The sequence below is a fragment of the Marmota monax genome, unplaced genomic scaffold, assembly GCF_021218885.2.
Source record: "Marmota monax isolate L192 unplaced genomic scaffold, Marmota_monax_Labrador192_F-V1.1 WCK01_AAM20220418_F8-fsc00124, whole genome shotgun sequence".
NCBI classification, from domain to species: Eukaryota; Metazoa; Chordata; class Mammalia; order Rodentia; family Sciuridae; genus Marmota; species Marmota monax.
In genome coordinates this window covers 3,203,734-3,219,775 of record NW_026692505.1, presented here as the reverse complement: position 1 = coordinate 3,219,775, position 16,042 = coordinate 3,203,734, and the positions used below count along the sequence as shown (strand labels likewise).

Genomic DNA, 16,042 nt, shown 5'->3' with positions numbered 1-16,042 from the left:
AAAATAATTTGTTTTATGTATGTCTTCCGACCATCACTGAGTGAAGTATTATTCTCCAAGACTAAATGAAATTTTATGCAATTTAGTGTGCCTACAGTTTTACTGCTATCGTTATGTGAAGTCAGGTATGGAATTTTCCACACAGTGATATCATGTCAGAGCTCAAAAAGTTCAGATATTAGAGCATTTTAGATTTTTGGATTTTTGAATTAGGGATGCTCACCTGTTTGATAAACATTTCTCTATGGGTAATAAAATCATCAGAAGCATATTCTAAATGACTTAGAAAAATGTAGAAGAACATTTTTGTTGACAATGTAGAATACCATAAATCAATGTTTCTTTTTTAAATCACCTGCCAGATAGGACTATAGGTTTTGACATATGGAATTTATATCTTTAATTCATATTTTTATGGAAACTTAATATTTTGGCAAGAAGTACCTGGAAAATACGGAAATAGGTGTGTGTACTCTTTACCTGTCCCTCTCGGTGGAAATAGATGTATACTGTGAATGAAGTTATTATACTAACAGGTTTTTCTTACACTGAGGATGATTTATGATCTCTGTGTTGCTGATAGCTCAGTCTTACAGGCCCAGTTTTATGCATGTCACCACTCTTGCAGGAGTGTTAAATGATGGGAGATAGCATGGCATGAGGAGAGGTGCCCTAAGTGAGAATGACATGGTCTAGGGTCAGAGCCTCTCTGTTGCCATACTTTGTTGATAATGATGACCTTGATCAAGTCCTTTAACTCCTTTCATCTTCATTTTAACTGGTAAAATTAATAGTGGTTTGAGTTGGGGGAGAGGAGGATAGATGAACCCACAGAGAATGAACCATCAAAAAAGTACCCATATTATATCTCCAACATAAATCTCGGTACCACACCCATTGCCTTTTGGATACTAGCATGCAGTCTGTCCCTACTAGCAGTCTTTGATTTTAATTTTTACACTTACAAAAAGGAAGATTCTGTTATTTTAAACAGAGGTCACAATCTGGTTGGCAGAATATAGCCTGAGAAGTTCCTATCTTTGATGTGCACTAGATTTCAAGAAAATTTTGAGTCAATGTTGAAAACTGAGGAGATGTTATAAAATAATCTGGATTTTATGTTATCATTGAAACCTGAGAAGGCTGACCTTGTCAGACTGCATTTCCACTTGGCAGAGCAAGTGCTAAGGCTGGATAGCTCCCCTTCTCAGAAATTCCTGCATTTCCACCAGCCCTAAGATGGTTCTGAAATTGAGATTGAGCATTAGTCACCATTTTATCTCATCTGTGTTGTTATTTTTCATTTCTTCTTTCTTTAGTTCCGAAAGTATGGGAACTAAAGAAAGCCTCCAAAATCTGCTTATTATGTGGAAATGGGAATGCATGCTTTTTTTTTTCTTTTTTAAATATTTTTCTTTAGTTGTAGATGGACACAATGACTTTATTCATTTATGTTTACGTGGTGCTGAGGATCAAACCCAGTGCCTCACATGTGCTAGGCTAGCGCTCTACCACTGAGCCACAGCCAAGCCTATGAGTGCTTTTCTTTATGAAAATATTTACTGCATAGTACCTAATCATCTTTGATTATTTACCTTGCCAGCCTTGGCCCCCTCAGTCATGGGAGACAGCCACTGAATTAGTTGATTCTAATTACCATTCAAATAGCACAATAGAAAGATATCCAAACAGCATTTGAACATTCTTGTTTATTATCTGGGATACATACTGGTCATTTAACTTTTGTGGACTTCAGAATTCTCTTGTATGAAATGAAAACCCTGGGCTAAGTAATCTCTAAGATACCTCTCAGCTTAAAAGGCCATGATTTCCAAGTTGTACTTCTTAGAAGGAAGTCACCATGACATTATTAGCACAAACACATACCCATTAAAAGTGGGCATCATGTTTTTTCCTCCAACCTAAGGCAGATTTTAGCGACTGCATCTGTCATTTTTCATGATGACACTCTTATGTTTTAGGTATCATAGATTCAGTATGAAAACTGCTCAGATTCAATGTGTGCCTTTAAAATGCATTTGTGTCGCACGTTTGTAGCTTTGAATTGATGAGGCTATGACACTAGCAAGTCCCCATCAGTCCTTAGCAGTGCTTCATGTTCTTTGCTGCTAATTATAGCTAAAGGACTAATGCTTGCTAATGGGGAGTCAGAGGAGATTCAAAGATAGCACCAGGAGAAAGCTCATCTCATTCTCATAAATCCTGACAGGCTGTTGGGTTAGGGAAAAACAGTAATAAATGGAGTTATAGGCCTTCCCCTGCCCCCCATCATGGGTTCCCACAGAACAGAGAGCCAAGGCTGGTAAACTTTAAAAATATATCACTGTCTGGCATCCACACCTAGAGACTGTGAATTAATTGGTCTGTTGTGCAGCCTGCAAGAAGAAATTTTAAGGCACTTCAGAATCAAATACGAAAATACTATTCTAATAAAAACCTTTGGTTTCTAAACTGAGCAATGGCCAGGTGGCCAGACAAAAGACTGAAAATGTACTACAGTGGGATCAACTTGGTATTCTTAATTTGTTAGCATCTATTTTTTTCATTCAGAATATAATGTGCTTCATTATATCACAAATTGTATTCAACATAAGGCAATGAAGAAATTTCTGGGAAGAGATATATCTTTATTTAGAAGTAAATCCTTGGTGATTATTTTCTGATATAAACTAAAGGGTTTCAGGTTAGAGTTGTTTTATGTCAGGTTTATTATTTGGTGTAATTTTTTGACATTCAGTCTTTTAGATACTTAATATATCATCGAAATTATCCTTGGCTAGCTAAAGAAAATGTCATTAAGTTTATATAATTTAGAACATAGACAGTTCAACTGAGTACTAGTTTCCTGTTTTATAAAAATCAGTGCTCCCACCCCTTAAAGAAAAGCTGCAATAACTTTTAGGACCCTTGTATATGAACAAAGTCAAACAGACTGGTCTCTGCTGTGTTCAGCAATCCTATCTATATGTGGCAGAAATGAGAACTGTGAAATACAGTTACCCCAGAATTTATCTAGTTCTACACTTTGATTTTACAGATAAAGAAATTGACCTGCTTGAAAATAAATAATTTGTCTCTGTTAGTACATGGCCAAACCAGAAGTAAAACTCATGTCCAGTACTCTGGGCTAGGATTTCTTTTGTGCCATTGGATTTCCACAAATTTGCCCCTTTTCTGTGAAGCATCCATTCCGCCATTTTTATTTGCCCTAGAAATTTGGTGCAAAATGGTACTACTCACAAGTCTCAGAGAATGATTTTTTTAATGCTATGGTATCTTTGCATGCAATGTATATTTTGATTGAGAGAAAGCACAGATTTGCTTGGATTTCTCTGAAATTAGTTTCCAAAGTAATACTCCCAGACCATGTGCCAGTGCATGCCCAAAGTAAATGTGTTGATCGCATCTTTGGTTGTTTATTATGGTCTTCTACTGCTGTTATACTAATACTTTTCCCATCTCCAACTGGCTTTACTTTTTGCAGCTTTGAGCAGTAATTCAGTCCCCTACGCCTCCCTGATTGGCTCTGTGTCCTCCCTCTCTAGCCAAACCACCACTCAGTCCATATATGATAATAACTCTCTCCCACGATTCGCTCGAAAAGGTCTAAACATCTTTGTCTCTATTATTTTCTCTGTTAAAGCACTGTAATGATGTCCACATCAGTCCATTTTCATTTCCAGATAAGCCTAAAGTCTCTTGTGTCTTTGCATTTCCATTCTTTTCACTGGGGAGTGCCTCATCTGGATAAGATCACTTTAATTATCAGATCACTGTCACCCACCCACTCCCTCCCTAGAATGCAAATTAGTTCAATTCTACCCTCTCTACAGAAAAGTTTCAGAAAGGGCTCCAAAATGTTGGTCCAAATGCATAATTATATCACCAACAAAGAGTTTCTATTTCTAACCAATTCGTTTTTATTGGATCTCCACTCAAGATTTTGGCTGACTGGCAACAGACCTTCACAGCCGTGAACTCTTAACCACCTCAACTCACAGCACTGTGCTAAATGGTAGTCTTGAAGAAGCAAAGTAGCTTTTTACTTAATTAACCAGAACCATTGATAATTCAGCATTGGAGGTGAGGAACTTACTGGGTGACTTTCAATAAGGCATAATTTTTAAAGTGCCCATAAACCAGTCCTCTGTCATGTGGACTTAAAGGTCATCTTTCCACAGCCCAACACCCTCCAGAGGGTCCCAGTGACAGCAGAATGTGGACAGCTTCCAGTTTGAGCTTCTCCCCCAGGACTTTTCTCCTTCTGAGGCTTCCCTGGGGACATGCTAGTTCAGGTTTCTCTAGCCAGCTGCCATTGTGACTCTAAGCAATGAGTCAGCCAAGCTCTCTCAGGATATTCTTGCAAAATTAATCAGAATGAAACAAAATGCAAATCCTATGAAAAGTTAAAAGACATCATAAAAACACAGGAATTACCATAATTAACAGTGGATTATTTTTTAAAAGATCTGTGGAATTAATATATCTTCAGCTGGCAGACTGAACTAAGATGTGTGAGCCTCCACCCCACCCCCTGCTTTCTTTCCTTTCCCACCCTCTTTCGATCCTAGTCCTTTCACCATGTGCTCACTTTCCTGAATTCATTTGCCATTAGTGGACAAAGATGTTTACACCTGAAGTAGATTGTAGGTTTTCTGGGGGTTGAATACTGGGACCTGGGTAAAATACCATGAAGTTGTTAGTGTGGCCATTTATAAACATTTAGGAGAAGGCTGCAACCCCAATCACTACAATCTGCTACTAGTGGAAACATTTTTGAAGTTCAGTTTGGTGTCTGCTGTGTCGACAGTGATTATTGTCAATGAGCTGTGGTGCATGTCATTTTTTGTGTCCATGTTTGCATGTGAATGTCAGTCACCTACAGATTTGTACAATACTAAAGCGATCCTAATCTAGTCACAATGTACGGTGAATCCTGCCAAAACTTGCAGCATTTTTATTAGTCCTTTTTAAAAGCATATCAGGCTATCCATTTCATTATTTTTTTTTCCAACAAATCCGTTCTTTTATTTACACCATCATTTCCTTTGCAGGTTCAGATGATTCCGGTTACCCTGGTAACCTTCATTCTTCAAGTTAGTTTTCCTTGATTATGCATAAGTCACTTTTTGTTTCCTATCAAGCTACTACTCTTTCCCTTTTAGGCCTTTCTCAGTGTCTGTTTTCTTAGCTCACTTTACACCATTTAATTCCACCCAATTTCCATTTCACACAGTGCAGGAGAAGGAGTTTGAAATGACATAACAGTCATTACTCAAAGCAGAAGCTGACATCAAGCCTGACTCGGTTTTTCTCCGCTAGCTAACCTCATTGACTCATAGCACAATAACGCTTTCTTTCACACTAGGAGTGCTAGTTTGGGGATTATGCTTGGTGACTTTTCTATTTGGCTACAAAATCCATCCTTCAAGAGCATGTCCTGCTTTGAGTAACCAAACTATCTGCCTGCTTCCTCACCTAAAACATCTTTACTACTCACATATTTTCAGGCCATTTCTAACTACAGTGTTCTCTATATTTTAGAAGAGTTGACATAATTTTCATCTGTTTTCAAAGGCATTTTTTCTTTCCTTTTTTAATAGGTATGGCTAGCCATCCTCCAATACCTATCTTGGAACTTGCAGATCACATTGAAAGGTTGAAAGCAAATGACAACTTGAAGTTTTCCCAGGAATATGAGGTAAATCACTCTGTATTTACTTTGCAGCACATCCAAGAGTTGCCTTTCTCTTCTTTTTGTCCATATTCTTGAAAATGAATATCAGGTCTTTTTTCATTAAATATGACTCTCAATCTAATATAAAAATGTTGAATGAATAGCCAACTTAAAAATATTCACACTAACAATGTAGTAGTTGTACCTTTTCAAGATGTTATTTTATGTTTGTTCAGTGATATTAATACTTACTGATATTGATTTACCATTTTGGGTTGTTAAGTTCATAAAATATTCTGAATTGATAAGCTTCCCAGTATACAAATGGATGCCAAGTACATTGATGTATGCTGAGAGTCTTCACTAAAAAAGAGGTTACAAGGAATAAGTAGATTTTTCAGTGTTGTTTGTGAATTTATTCTTCTGTCTAAAATAATACGAGCACTAATATCAATATATTGATGCATTCCCAGAAAGTTGCCTATTTATGAAGGAACGGTGAACTGAATATGGTCTTAAAATACTATTGTCTTTAAAAACTGTGAAGTTTTGATGATGATAAATGAAAAGCCTTTGTGTGTATGTGTATTTGGATATCGTGGCATATCTTAAGTGTTATGAAACTGGGCATTTCTGTTTTTCCACAGCAACAGGGATCTATAGTGAAAACAATCGATGAATTATTGATAACTGGACTGTCCTTATTCTGGTAGCTCAAGTTTAACTTCATGAAGGATTAAAATATTTATCTGAATCTTATGGTTGTGACATACAACAAATAGCTGTTTGGTCCCTGAGCTGCTCAGATTCCTAATAGTTTTTACTGACTTACTTGCTAAGAATCTTAAAATACTACCCTCCCACTTACTTCCCGTGTTCTCTCTCAGATCCACCTTAAACTGGGCATTTGGACTACATGATCCCTCAATCTCTACAAGCTATAATATTCCACCCTGTCACAGGCCTTTCGAGGGGTCCAACCTCAAGTAGATGGAGAGGCACCAAGTATATGAAATGCCATGTGAATATGGAATAGCGGGTCCTGTGGCAATCTGAGTTATCTGCATGGCCTTCCCAAAATCTTTAGATTTCCTGATTTTATTTTGAATTACTGTGCAGGGTAAGCACTGTCCAGGTATACTAGCATCCACCTCCATCCCTAGGCCTTTTTTAATGTTTGTCAACTATTTGATGGGACATAAAAGAAATTTCTTATTCTCTTCCCCCTTCTCTTCCTTCTTGTTCATCTTTTCCTTTATTCTACTTCAGCCATTCAGAAGACCATTTTCAATTTAGGGAAATTCACATTGGATTGTAGGTTGTCTTATTTTCTTACATGTTCAGGCTTTAATTTCTTCACTGCCCTTCCTCTACATTATGATGAGTCTTTTTAAATTATGCAGTAGCCTTTAAAACCGTTTGTGTGGTTTCTAGTTTGGGGTGTGAGGATACAAATTGAGTTTTAGCAGAGAAAACAAGGTTAATAATGAATGCCACCTGGGGCACCCTAAAAAACTCAGTTAGTGTCAGTGTTCAATAACCAGAAGTCTTTCACCGTTCCAACCAGCTCTTTCTTATAATGATGAATATTTTGCCACGTGACGTATTTCTTCATGGCCCTGCTTTCATCTTGTTTGTGATTGAGTAATATAAGGAATCAGAAAAATGTAAAACCATGATAGTTCAACCAGTTAAGAAAACATTAATTCACTCTCACCAGTGAAACTTTAAACCATTGACAATAATATCTGCATCCCTTAAGCAATCTCAGTTGTATCCATTGAAAGCAATAACTGGCCTCTTTTAAATGTGGAATTTCCCAAGAAATGCTGCATGTAAAGCCACTCTAATGATCCTCATTTAGCTGTTAGATTGGAAGTGCTCCTTGAAAGTAATTGAAGTGCATGCTGGCGGTGCTCCCATTAGCAACTCCCCCAGTACCCAGGCCACTGCCATGATAGCCTGCACTGAGTCTTTACGTTCATCATGACCAAGATGTGTGATTAAAGCTCCCTGGGCATGAATTGACTCTACTGTGCTTTAACAGCCATGAAGGAGATATTTAAGTGCTGTACTCATCTGTGATAATAGGATTAAGACCTCTACATAATATTTCAGAGCAACACTTAAGGGAACTTTTTCTTATTAACTTCCATGTACATTTGAATACATTTTCATTGGCTTTCAGCAAAGAAAATGGAAGAAAGAAAACTCATTACTTTCAAACACCTTATTATTTTGGCATAATCACTATGAATTAATGTTTACAGAGACCTCTGAAGATGCAGAAAGCTAGATTTCTCACTCTGATTCTAAGACTAAAGCAGAGGTTAAGGCACGAAAGCTCTTTGCATTGATCCTGAGGTCAGAATAGGAAAAAGCAGGTTAAGTTGTAGCATAGCGTCATTGGATCATGGGAGAGACCTAATTTACTGCAAAGGCAGTTAGACCCCCACCATTGGCTTTAGTGACAGCCACAAGAAGGAACGTGAGAATTAGTATGATCCCATCTCTGAAGGTTTTTTTTTAATAACTTATTTTTAAATTGTAGTTGGACACAATATCTTTATTTTACTTATTTATTTTTATGTGATGCTAAGGATCGAACCCAGGACTATGCACGTGCTAGGCAAGCACTCTACCGCTGAGCCGCAACCCCAGCCCTCTGAAGGTCTTTATAAACATTTTAGGCTACTAGGATTTAAGTAGTGATAATTTGAGGAAGACATCTAGAATTCAGAGAACAAAGCATCCTTCCCTTAGCTCCCACAAATATTGGTGTGGTTGTCAAGTCAAAGCATTAGGTTGGTGAATCTTCAGGCTAAAGCAGAATAATATGTGCACTTCTTGGTAAACAAAACCTTAATCTAGACCTTCAGCACCATTTGAAAATCCTACTTAAAAGTAGATTCTCTGGACACTGTGGTGCACACCTGAAATCCCAGGGGCACAGGAGGATCATGAGTTCAAGACCAGCCTCAGCAAAAGCAAGGTGCTAAGCAACTCAGTAAGAACCTGTCTCCAAATAAATACAAAATAGGGCTGGGGATGTGGCTCAGTGGTTGAGTGCCCTGAGTTCAATCCCTGATAAGTGACCCCCCCAAAAAAAAAATAGATTCCTGGTCTCTACCCCAGAAATGACAGTTCAGTAGGTCAACCATGTTAACCAGAGATCTTTTTAAAAGAGCACTTTGACTAACTTTGATACAGGTGCTCTGAAGACTTCAACTGAGAAATGTCATTGCTTTAGGATAATGTATTATAGAACTTGTTCCTGCATCCCTCATTTCATTATGTACTGTGATGGCAAATATGCTACCATATTTGAGCTTCAATTGATAAGCATCACACCAGTCATAATTGCTCACACAATATATATATATATATATATATATATATATATATATATATATATATATATATATATATAGATTGGATTGATTGTAAGTAACTGTAGCCATAGAACTTGCTTAAGAGAAAACAGAAGAGCAGTTGATTTATCAGAGAGCCAAAGGCTAACAGCACAGGGATGCTTTAAAGATCATCATTTGAAATAGAAAGACTGACATTTTCCTGACTGTGATCCTGGAAGACCTTTGTGCTTCTCTGGATTTGCTTCATTCATCCCAATTTGAAAGCTAACTTCTGCTCCTTCCAGACACACGCAGAAAACATGGTCTTTGTCATATTTTCATTTACATATACTTCCCGTAAAGAAGGAGACTAAATTTTTGCCAGTTAAATTACAAATGCCAGAGAACAGACTCTAATCTCTATTTGATTTCCATTCCTTGTGGAGACATGAGAACAAGCCATAGCTGCTAATAGTCTACATATACAGATCTGGATCTTCCTTGGATTGGAGAGAGGGAAGTTTCTATAGAAGGACTTCTATGCTAAGAAAATGAAATTATCCACTACATGACTACAGAACAATATTTTGCTAAGTGCTGAGAGGAATAGAGACGATATGATAAACTATACTTCTAGAACATTTAGTTTGAGATAAATGTACCCATACAAAAACAATGAGCACCCCAAGGAAATAATCCCAAGAGCTAACAGAATGTTACTGGGATTCAGAGAACACCAGAGTGAACTAAAGAACTGGGAAAGGTGTTAAAGAGAAGGTGGTACCCTTAAGCATCTAGGAAGAGGAGTGGAAAGAATGTTGTCAAGGCAAGGTTCAAAGGCATACAGGAGAAGGATGCTTGGTACTATCACACTCAAGGTGTGGACTCCAGACCGTCTGCATTGGAATCATCTGGGAACTTGTTAGAAATGCAGGATTTTAGGCAATATTGCAAACATACTGAATCAGAATCTGCATTTTTAAGAAGATTCCCTGGTGGTGTCTTTACATGTAAAGTACATGTGGAGGAGTAGTACTAAATAGATTTTTGTTATGGAGGGAAAATTGTTTATAATGGAGATTTGGGCAAAATTAGGCAGGTAAGGAGGACCAAGAATTGTAATGAGCTAACACTGCTAGGCCCACAAGTGTGGAAAGTGAGTCTAAGGTGGTTTAATGGTGGAAAGGTCGTGGATTTAACCCAGATAGGGTCTCAAAGACTTGAGTACTTTGTATGCCTGTAACCTTGCACAATTATACAAACCTAAGAGTTTCTCACCTGTCAAATGTGTTGTAACAATTAGGCCATATGTGTGCATATATGCATGTGCACATAACATAATGGGCTCAATAAACGGTAGCCAAAAGGCGGGGCTCTTTTGATATAGGGATCCAGTGAAAGCTTTTTTATAAAGAGGCACTTATATTCATTTATTTTTAAAGTATTATTTGTAGTAAGATAAAGTATATTATTAAGGTCATATGATGCCTATCCTCAAGAAATCTCCTCTCATTAAACAGACATACCAATGAAGAATTATTATCAAATATGATCAATCCCTATGATAAATATTTTCTTTTCAGGGTATGACAGGAATACAGAGCACACTTATAACATGGTTTCTTAAGAACTTAATCGATGGAAAAATAGAAGCTGAGGAAGGTAAAAGCAATCAGTATTATAAAACATTTTCTGGTTGAGGAATGCGTTTGTTCAAACAACCAAACATACAAACAGCACTGAGAGAAGTACATGTTCTCTGACTTTCACATCTTGGTACTACTGTTCTTTGTAGTGGGAGAAATAAACCATACGGAAGCAAACATATCTCAAGCACATCCCATTTCTTCCCAGAACTAGATTCAATATGCTGTTGACTAGATGAATTTGCTCCAACCATATTGGTCAAGACTCCTAACACATAGATACACTAGTAGTCACTGCCAATAAATGCTACAGTTAGAGAAGATATTAAACTATTTGTTTCTCAAGATGCACTGTCCCATAGAAATAATGTCCTAAGTCATACATTCTATTTCAGGTGTGTTCTACCTTTTATGTGTTTTGTGGTCATGTTGAGCTAATCGCTCCCTGTTAATAAGGGAATAACAAAATGTCTTCCAAGTAATAACTTGCAGCTTCCAAGTAGGAAGTTCCATTCATATCATATTTCACTTGTCATGCCACTTAGACATTGTTATCAGATATCTGGTTTCAAATTTGTTGATGCTAGCTATCTTGGTAGTATCATCTTAAAATTGTATACCAAAATTAGTCTGAGCAATCTTTAGTTGTGATTGGTAAGGGGCATGAATCTGTAAGTTCACAGAAGTCCTACCTGAAGAACACCTTCAACGTATTTTGTTCCTATCACAAAGCCCAAGTCCAATTTCTTTGCTGCCATCTGTGGAGGTGGATTATCGTTGATCTCAGCACTGATGTGTCTTCCACTGTTTATCATCTAAATGTGCTAAGAATTTCTTCCTGTACCCACAGCAATGTTCTCACATCTCCTGTTTGTGCCAATGATAATTAGGCTCTTATAAGGAATATCCCAGATATCAGGGCCCTGTTCTTCTGATACCTCTGCTGAATGAGCTGAAATCTTCGTAGCACTTTAGTGAGACAGGTAAAGGAAACAGATATATTATTTCCTTGATGAATAATGGAATACATCAAGACAGTGCTGACATTGCTTAGGTCATATATTTAGATGGGTCTTAGAGGGGAGGAACAGGAGACCAGGAAAGGAATGACTCGGCCAAGGTCACACACCTGCTCTGTGACAAATCCAAGTTACAAATTCATGTTATGTTTTCCATCTTTGCTGTACCTTAACTTACGTCCTCTAAAGACCTACATCTTTTCCTGTTTATTTCTGATTATGTTCTGATTGCAGAGCCCAGGAACTGTAGTCTCCAACCAGAACAAAATTTTTTTTTCTGATATTTTCTGTGAAGTGTCATATTTACCAATTTGTGTTGCATGACCATTCTTGGGAAAATACAGTGCTTTTCCTGTGATATGATAAGAATGAGTTAGGTTTTTCTTTTTTTTTTTCCCCCTTTGTAAGCAGTTGATCCATTCCCAGTGGTAAACATTGTGTTTCTCCATAGAAGAGACAAAAATTGTGTGTCATCAAAGCAGTGACCACAAAAGAAAACATTTCTATTTTCCTTAGGAAAATGCTTTTGGTATATTTGACCATGTGTTTCAGAGTACATTAGCAGGCACAAAGCCATCATTAGTGAACATTTTGTAAACCTCTGATAATTGTAAACCTTCATAATGCAAAACCACTTGCCATATCTGCTTTCAATTAGTTTGTAATTTATGTGTAAACTCATGAGGGTGGACTCACATTAGACATTGTACAGACACCAGTAAGAAGCCAGGCGAGAAAGAGGGAGAGAGAAACATACACACAGTTTTGTTTGGTTATATTTTTTTTTCTTTAATCCAACTTTAAATGCACTAATTTTTCCGTATAGAGGCTCCCCTATTTTGATGAAGAAGCAAAGTAGGAAATGATAGATTTATTTTCATCTTTGATCCAAAATCAAAGAGTGGAATAGACCAGGGAAAAGCCTCCATTTTTATGTTTTTTGGAGACATGAACCATACATAGTGTGATTTTGTTTATAATTTTAAACAAGTTATGGTGCTTTATATCAGTGAATAAAAAGTGAATAATTTTATGAAGCAAAAAGCACAAACAACTTTTTTCATACCTGACCTGAATAAACCAAGTTGAGGTTGTTGAATGGCTAAATTTACTACTCTAAGTCAGAATGATCTGGTACCCCAGGATTGGAGGTGAGGGTGGGGATGTTATTACCCACTTTGATAAGAACAGAGTAGTTCTTCTACTTCTCTTTGGATGCTGACCCCTCTGCTTTCCAGTTGGGGTTTTCCACTCATTGAGTCAACAATGAATAGTGTAGAAGAGAGTGACCAACAGCATAGACCTGGAGTCAGATTGCCTAAATGTGGATACTGGCCCAAGCTGTGTGACCTTAAACAAATCACTGAACCTCTCTGTATTTGAGTTTTTTCATCTCTACAAAGGAAGAGATCATAGTAATTCATAAAGTTATTAAAAAGAATTCATTAGAATGGTTATCACGTGTCTCATGCAAGTGCTCAGTAGTCTTAGTAGCTTACTTATCCCATCAAATGTAGATAGCAGCATTTTAAAGACGCCCCATGGTGACATGTACCAGTAAAAAAGAAAGGCATTGTCAATATAATTGTAATATGTCATAAATTTTAGGATATACATCAGTTTCAGAGATGTTACAATGTAGGAAGAAGGGAAGGTCTAGAATCGGTGAAACCCTCCACTCTTTATATCATTGGCCAAACCCCTAAGGCTTTGCTGAAGAGAGTGAAAATGCCAGTATAAGGAAAGAGAAAAAGAAAATCTGCTAGTTTAAAGCAACATAGTGAGCTTTTCCTCTTTGCCCCTTCTTGCATTCTAGTCCAGGGCTGGACAGGCTTCTCCGGGGTCAGGTGTGACGGTTTCTCTGCGTGTTGTTGGCCACATGGTAACAAGCTCACCACTGGGCCCGCAGCAGATGATTAACCAAAGTGAGTGTCTGGATCAATTTCTAACTAAATTTACAGTTCACCGAAACTCTTTGTTGCGATCAGAATTGCTAGTACCAACCACAGGAGCAAAGAGAACAAAGGGAGTCTTTCTGTTTAAAAATAAATAAATAAATAGCTGCTTTTCCTGGTCGACATCCCCACCTGATGTATCAGCAGCAAAGCCGCATTTTCAGGCACCTTTCTCAGAAAATAGACTGTTATTATCTTTCAAGAGTACAGAAGTGAATACATTTTAATGCAGACCCTCAGATTTAACTCAAAAGTACCCACTGATTAAACTCCCAGTGCGGCTTTTTAGTGAAGGTGGGCCAGCCAGTTGGCAATCTGAGAAGATGCTTTCTTTTTTCTGTAGTTAAGGACCCAACCTCACCAAGTAAGATATAAAGGTACAGAGAGTTCCTTCCCAGCTGGCTGCCATTCTGCATCTTGTAAACAAATCTAGTCAGACACAAAGACACAGCAGCACATCTTAAAAGAAAACATTGCCTCTAGAATCAGGGTGTGTGTCTAAGTGTTTATAGTCTATATTCTTTCTGAACTTCTGTAGTTAATAGAATTCAAAGTGCAACCCATTTCTCAAGTTTCAAAGCTTATTTCTATTTGGACTTTTAAAATGTTTGCTCTCTCACCCACTTTTTTTTTTTTTTTAAGAACCTCAGACATTTTTTTTCCTGCCAACTTTAAACTTGATATCTTTCATGCTTGAGCCTTTCATTTTTTTTTTTTCTTGTGAGAGTCCTACTCATCTTGGGGGGAAGTTCTCTTAACTCTAGCTTTCTGACAGTCCTTGTTCTCATACAAGTTCACCATGACTGACTGGCTCTTGACCACCACTGGACATTGACCAGAATATCTTACCCCCTGCTCCCATGTGGAGACCAGGACTGTCAGGATGCAGCCAATCCTGAAGTGTCTTTAGTTCCAAAGCAAGCTTTCAACTTCAAAAGAGAACAGGAAAAAGTAAAAAAGGACACTGCTTTTTTGAGTTTGATTTTAAATGAAGTTGGGATTTTAGGGTACACTTTGAGGGACACCATAGCAGATGCTGGAGAGGGCTGTGAAGTCAAGAGAAACAGGATGCATGTTTTGACTCAACCATTAGGAGCTTTGGTCTTAACCCCAAACCACCCGTTCCACTTGGCCTTGTTTTAAGATTTGACTATTAGCATCTACTCATGAGGTTGTAACAAAGGTAAATATATGTTGGATGCCTGGCCCCTTGTTCTCTGTACTCAGTACAGAAGTGGCCCCTGATATTGTAGACTTCGGTACTCATGAGCTACCTTTTAGTCACTTAATAACATTAACTGTCTTTCACAAATTATTTTACCTTCTATAATATCCCCTTCTCGTTGTTCCAGAGTGGAGCTCTGTAGAAGCAATTAGGAAAAGGATGGAGTGTGATTATAATGTCTGCAGAGTTCTTTTCATATATGTTATATTATATTTCTGGAAATTAAATCTACATTATAAAGTCCAGAAAAAGATGTAGAAAATAACTTGTCATACTGTTACATAGAAACCATCCTGGTATCTCTGCTATGAATTTTAATGCCCCTAGACAACTTGCTTTCCCCTGTTTGTTTATAAGAACAGTTTGAATGCCTTTATCTGTATACTGGGGAATAAAAAATGATCAAGAGATGGGCTCTATCGTGAATGATTGAATCCTAGGAAAAAGGGGAAAAAATGAAGCAATAATTGTAAGTGGATGTCAGGAGAGAAGCAGTATTGAGGAGGGTCTTCCCTGGGAACTTGGCTTAGAGAGTCAATGAAAACTGCTAGAGATACCAGACCCCAGGCTGAGGGAGGTATGTGCACAGAGCCATGGAGAAGTGAAGCAGCATGACTTATGCAGGGGACCACATTCGGTTCCGTAGCTGTCACCACAACCTCACAGTCCATGCTGCTGGGCAGCGAGGTGGGAAAGGCGATTATACCCTTGGAAGGTCATGACAACATGTTAAGGAGTCTGCAGTGGGTGATCATGAAAGTATTCTCAAGTCACAGAAATCACTTCCTGTTTCTACTCCTAAAGCTGCAAGTACCTAAAGGACTAAATGAATGCACCTATGTTACTATTTCTTCTGAGACAGCTTTTGGGGAGAATTTTAACAATGCTGCCATGAGGCTCAGAGTGAGGCTGCAGAGAGCCTATTGCTACTCCAGATCACAAGTATGTCACTCCTTTTTCATGTATTTATTTTTAAATTTTTAAAAAATGGTAATGACAGTGTTATTTGTCATAGTTTCTCAACTGTGGCGAAACAGTTTGTCACTCCTTTTGAGAAATAATTGTTGGGCTCACCACCATGTTTGGGGAGTACAGCAAGGATAAAAGACAAGGATATGAGCATTAAGACGTTACAGGAATTTGCAG

At 37.7% G+C, this 16,042-nt stretch overlaps 1 protein-coding gene across 20 annotated transcripts in view; it reads left to right on the top strand.

Annotated features, from left to right (window-relative positions):
- The window catches only part of Ptprd (protein tyrosine phosphatase receptor type D), a 2,207,759-nt gene that overhangs the window by 2,100,506 nt on the left and 91,211 nt on the right, over positions 1-16,042 (top strand). For 11 of the 20 annotated variants that reach the window (XM_058579708.1, XM_058579705.1, XM_058579707.1 and 8 more), the window contains 2 exons: positions 5,076-5,117; positions 5,625-5,722. In XM_058579708.1, coding sequence (XP_058435691.1) covers positions 5,076-5,117; positions 5,625-5,722 — 140 coding nt within the window. The remainder of the gene's footprint in view (positions 1-5,075; positions 5,118-5,624; positions 5,723-16,042) is intronic. The other 9 variants (XM_058579713.1, XM_058579712.1, XM_058579711.1 and 6 more) reach the window with 1 other exon arrangement.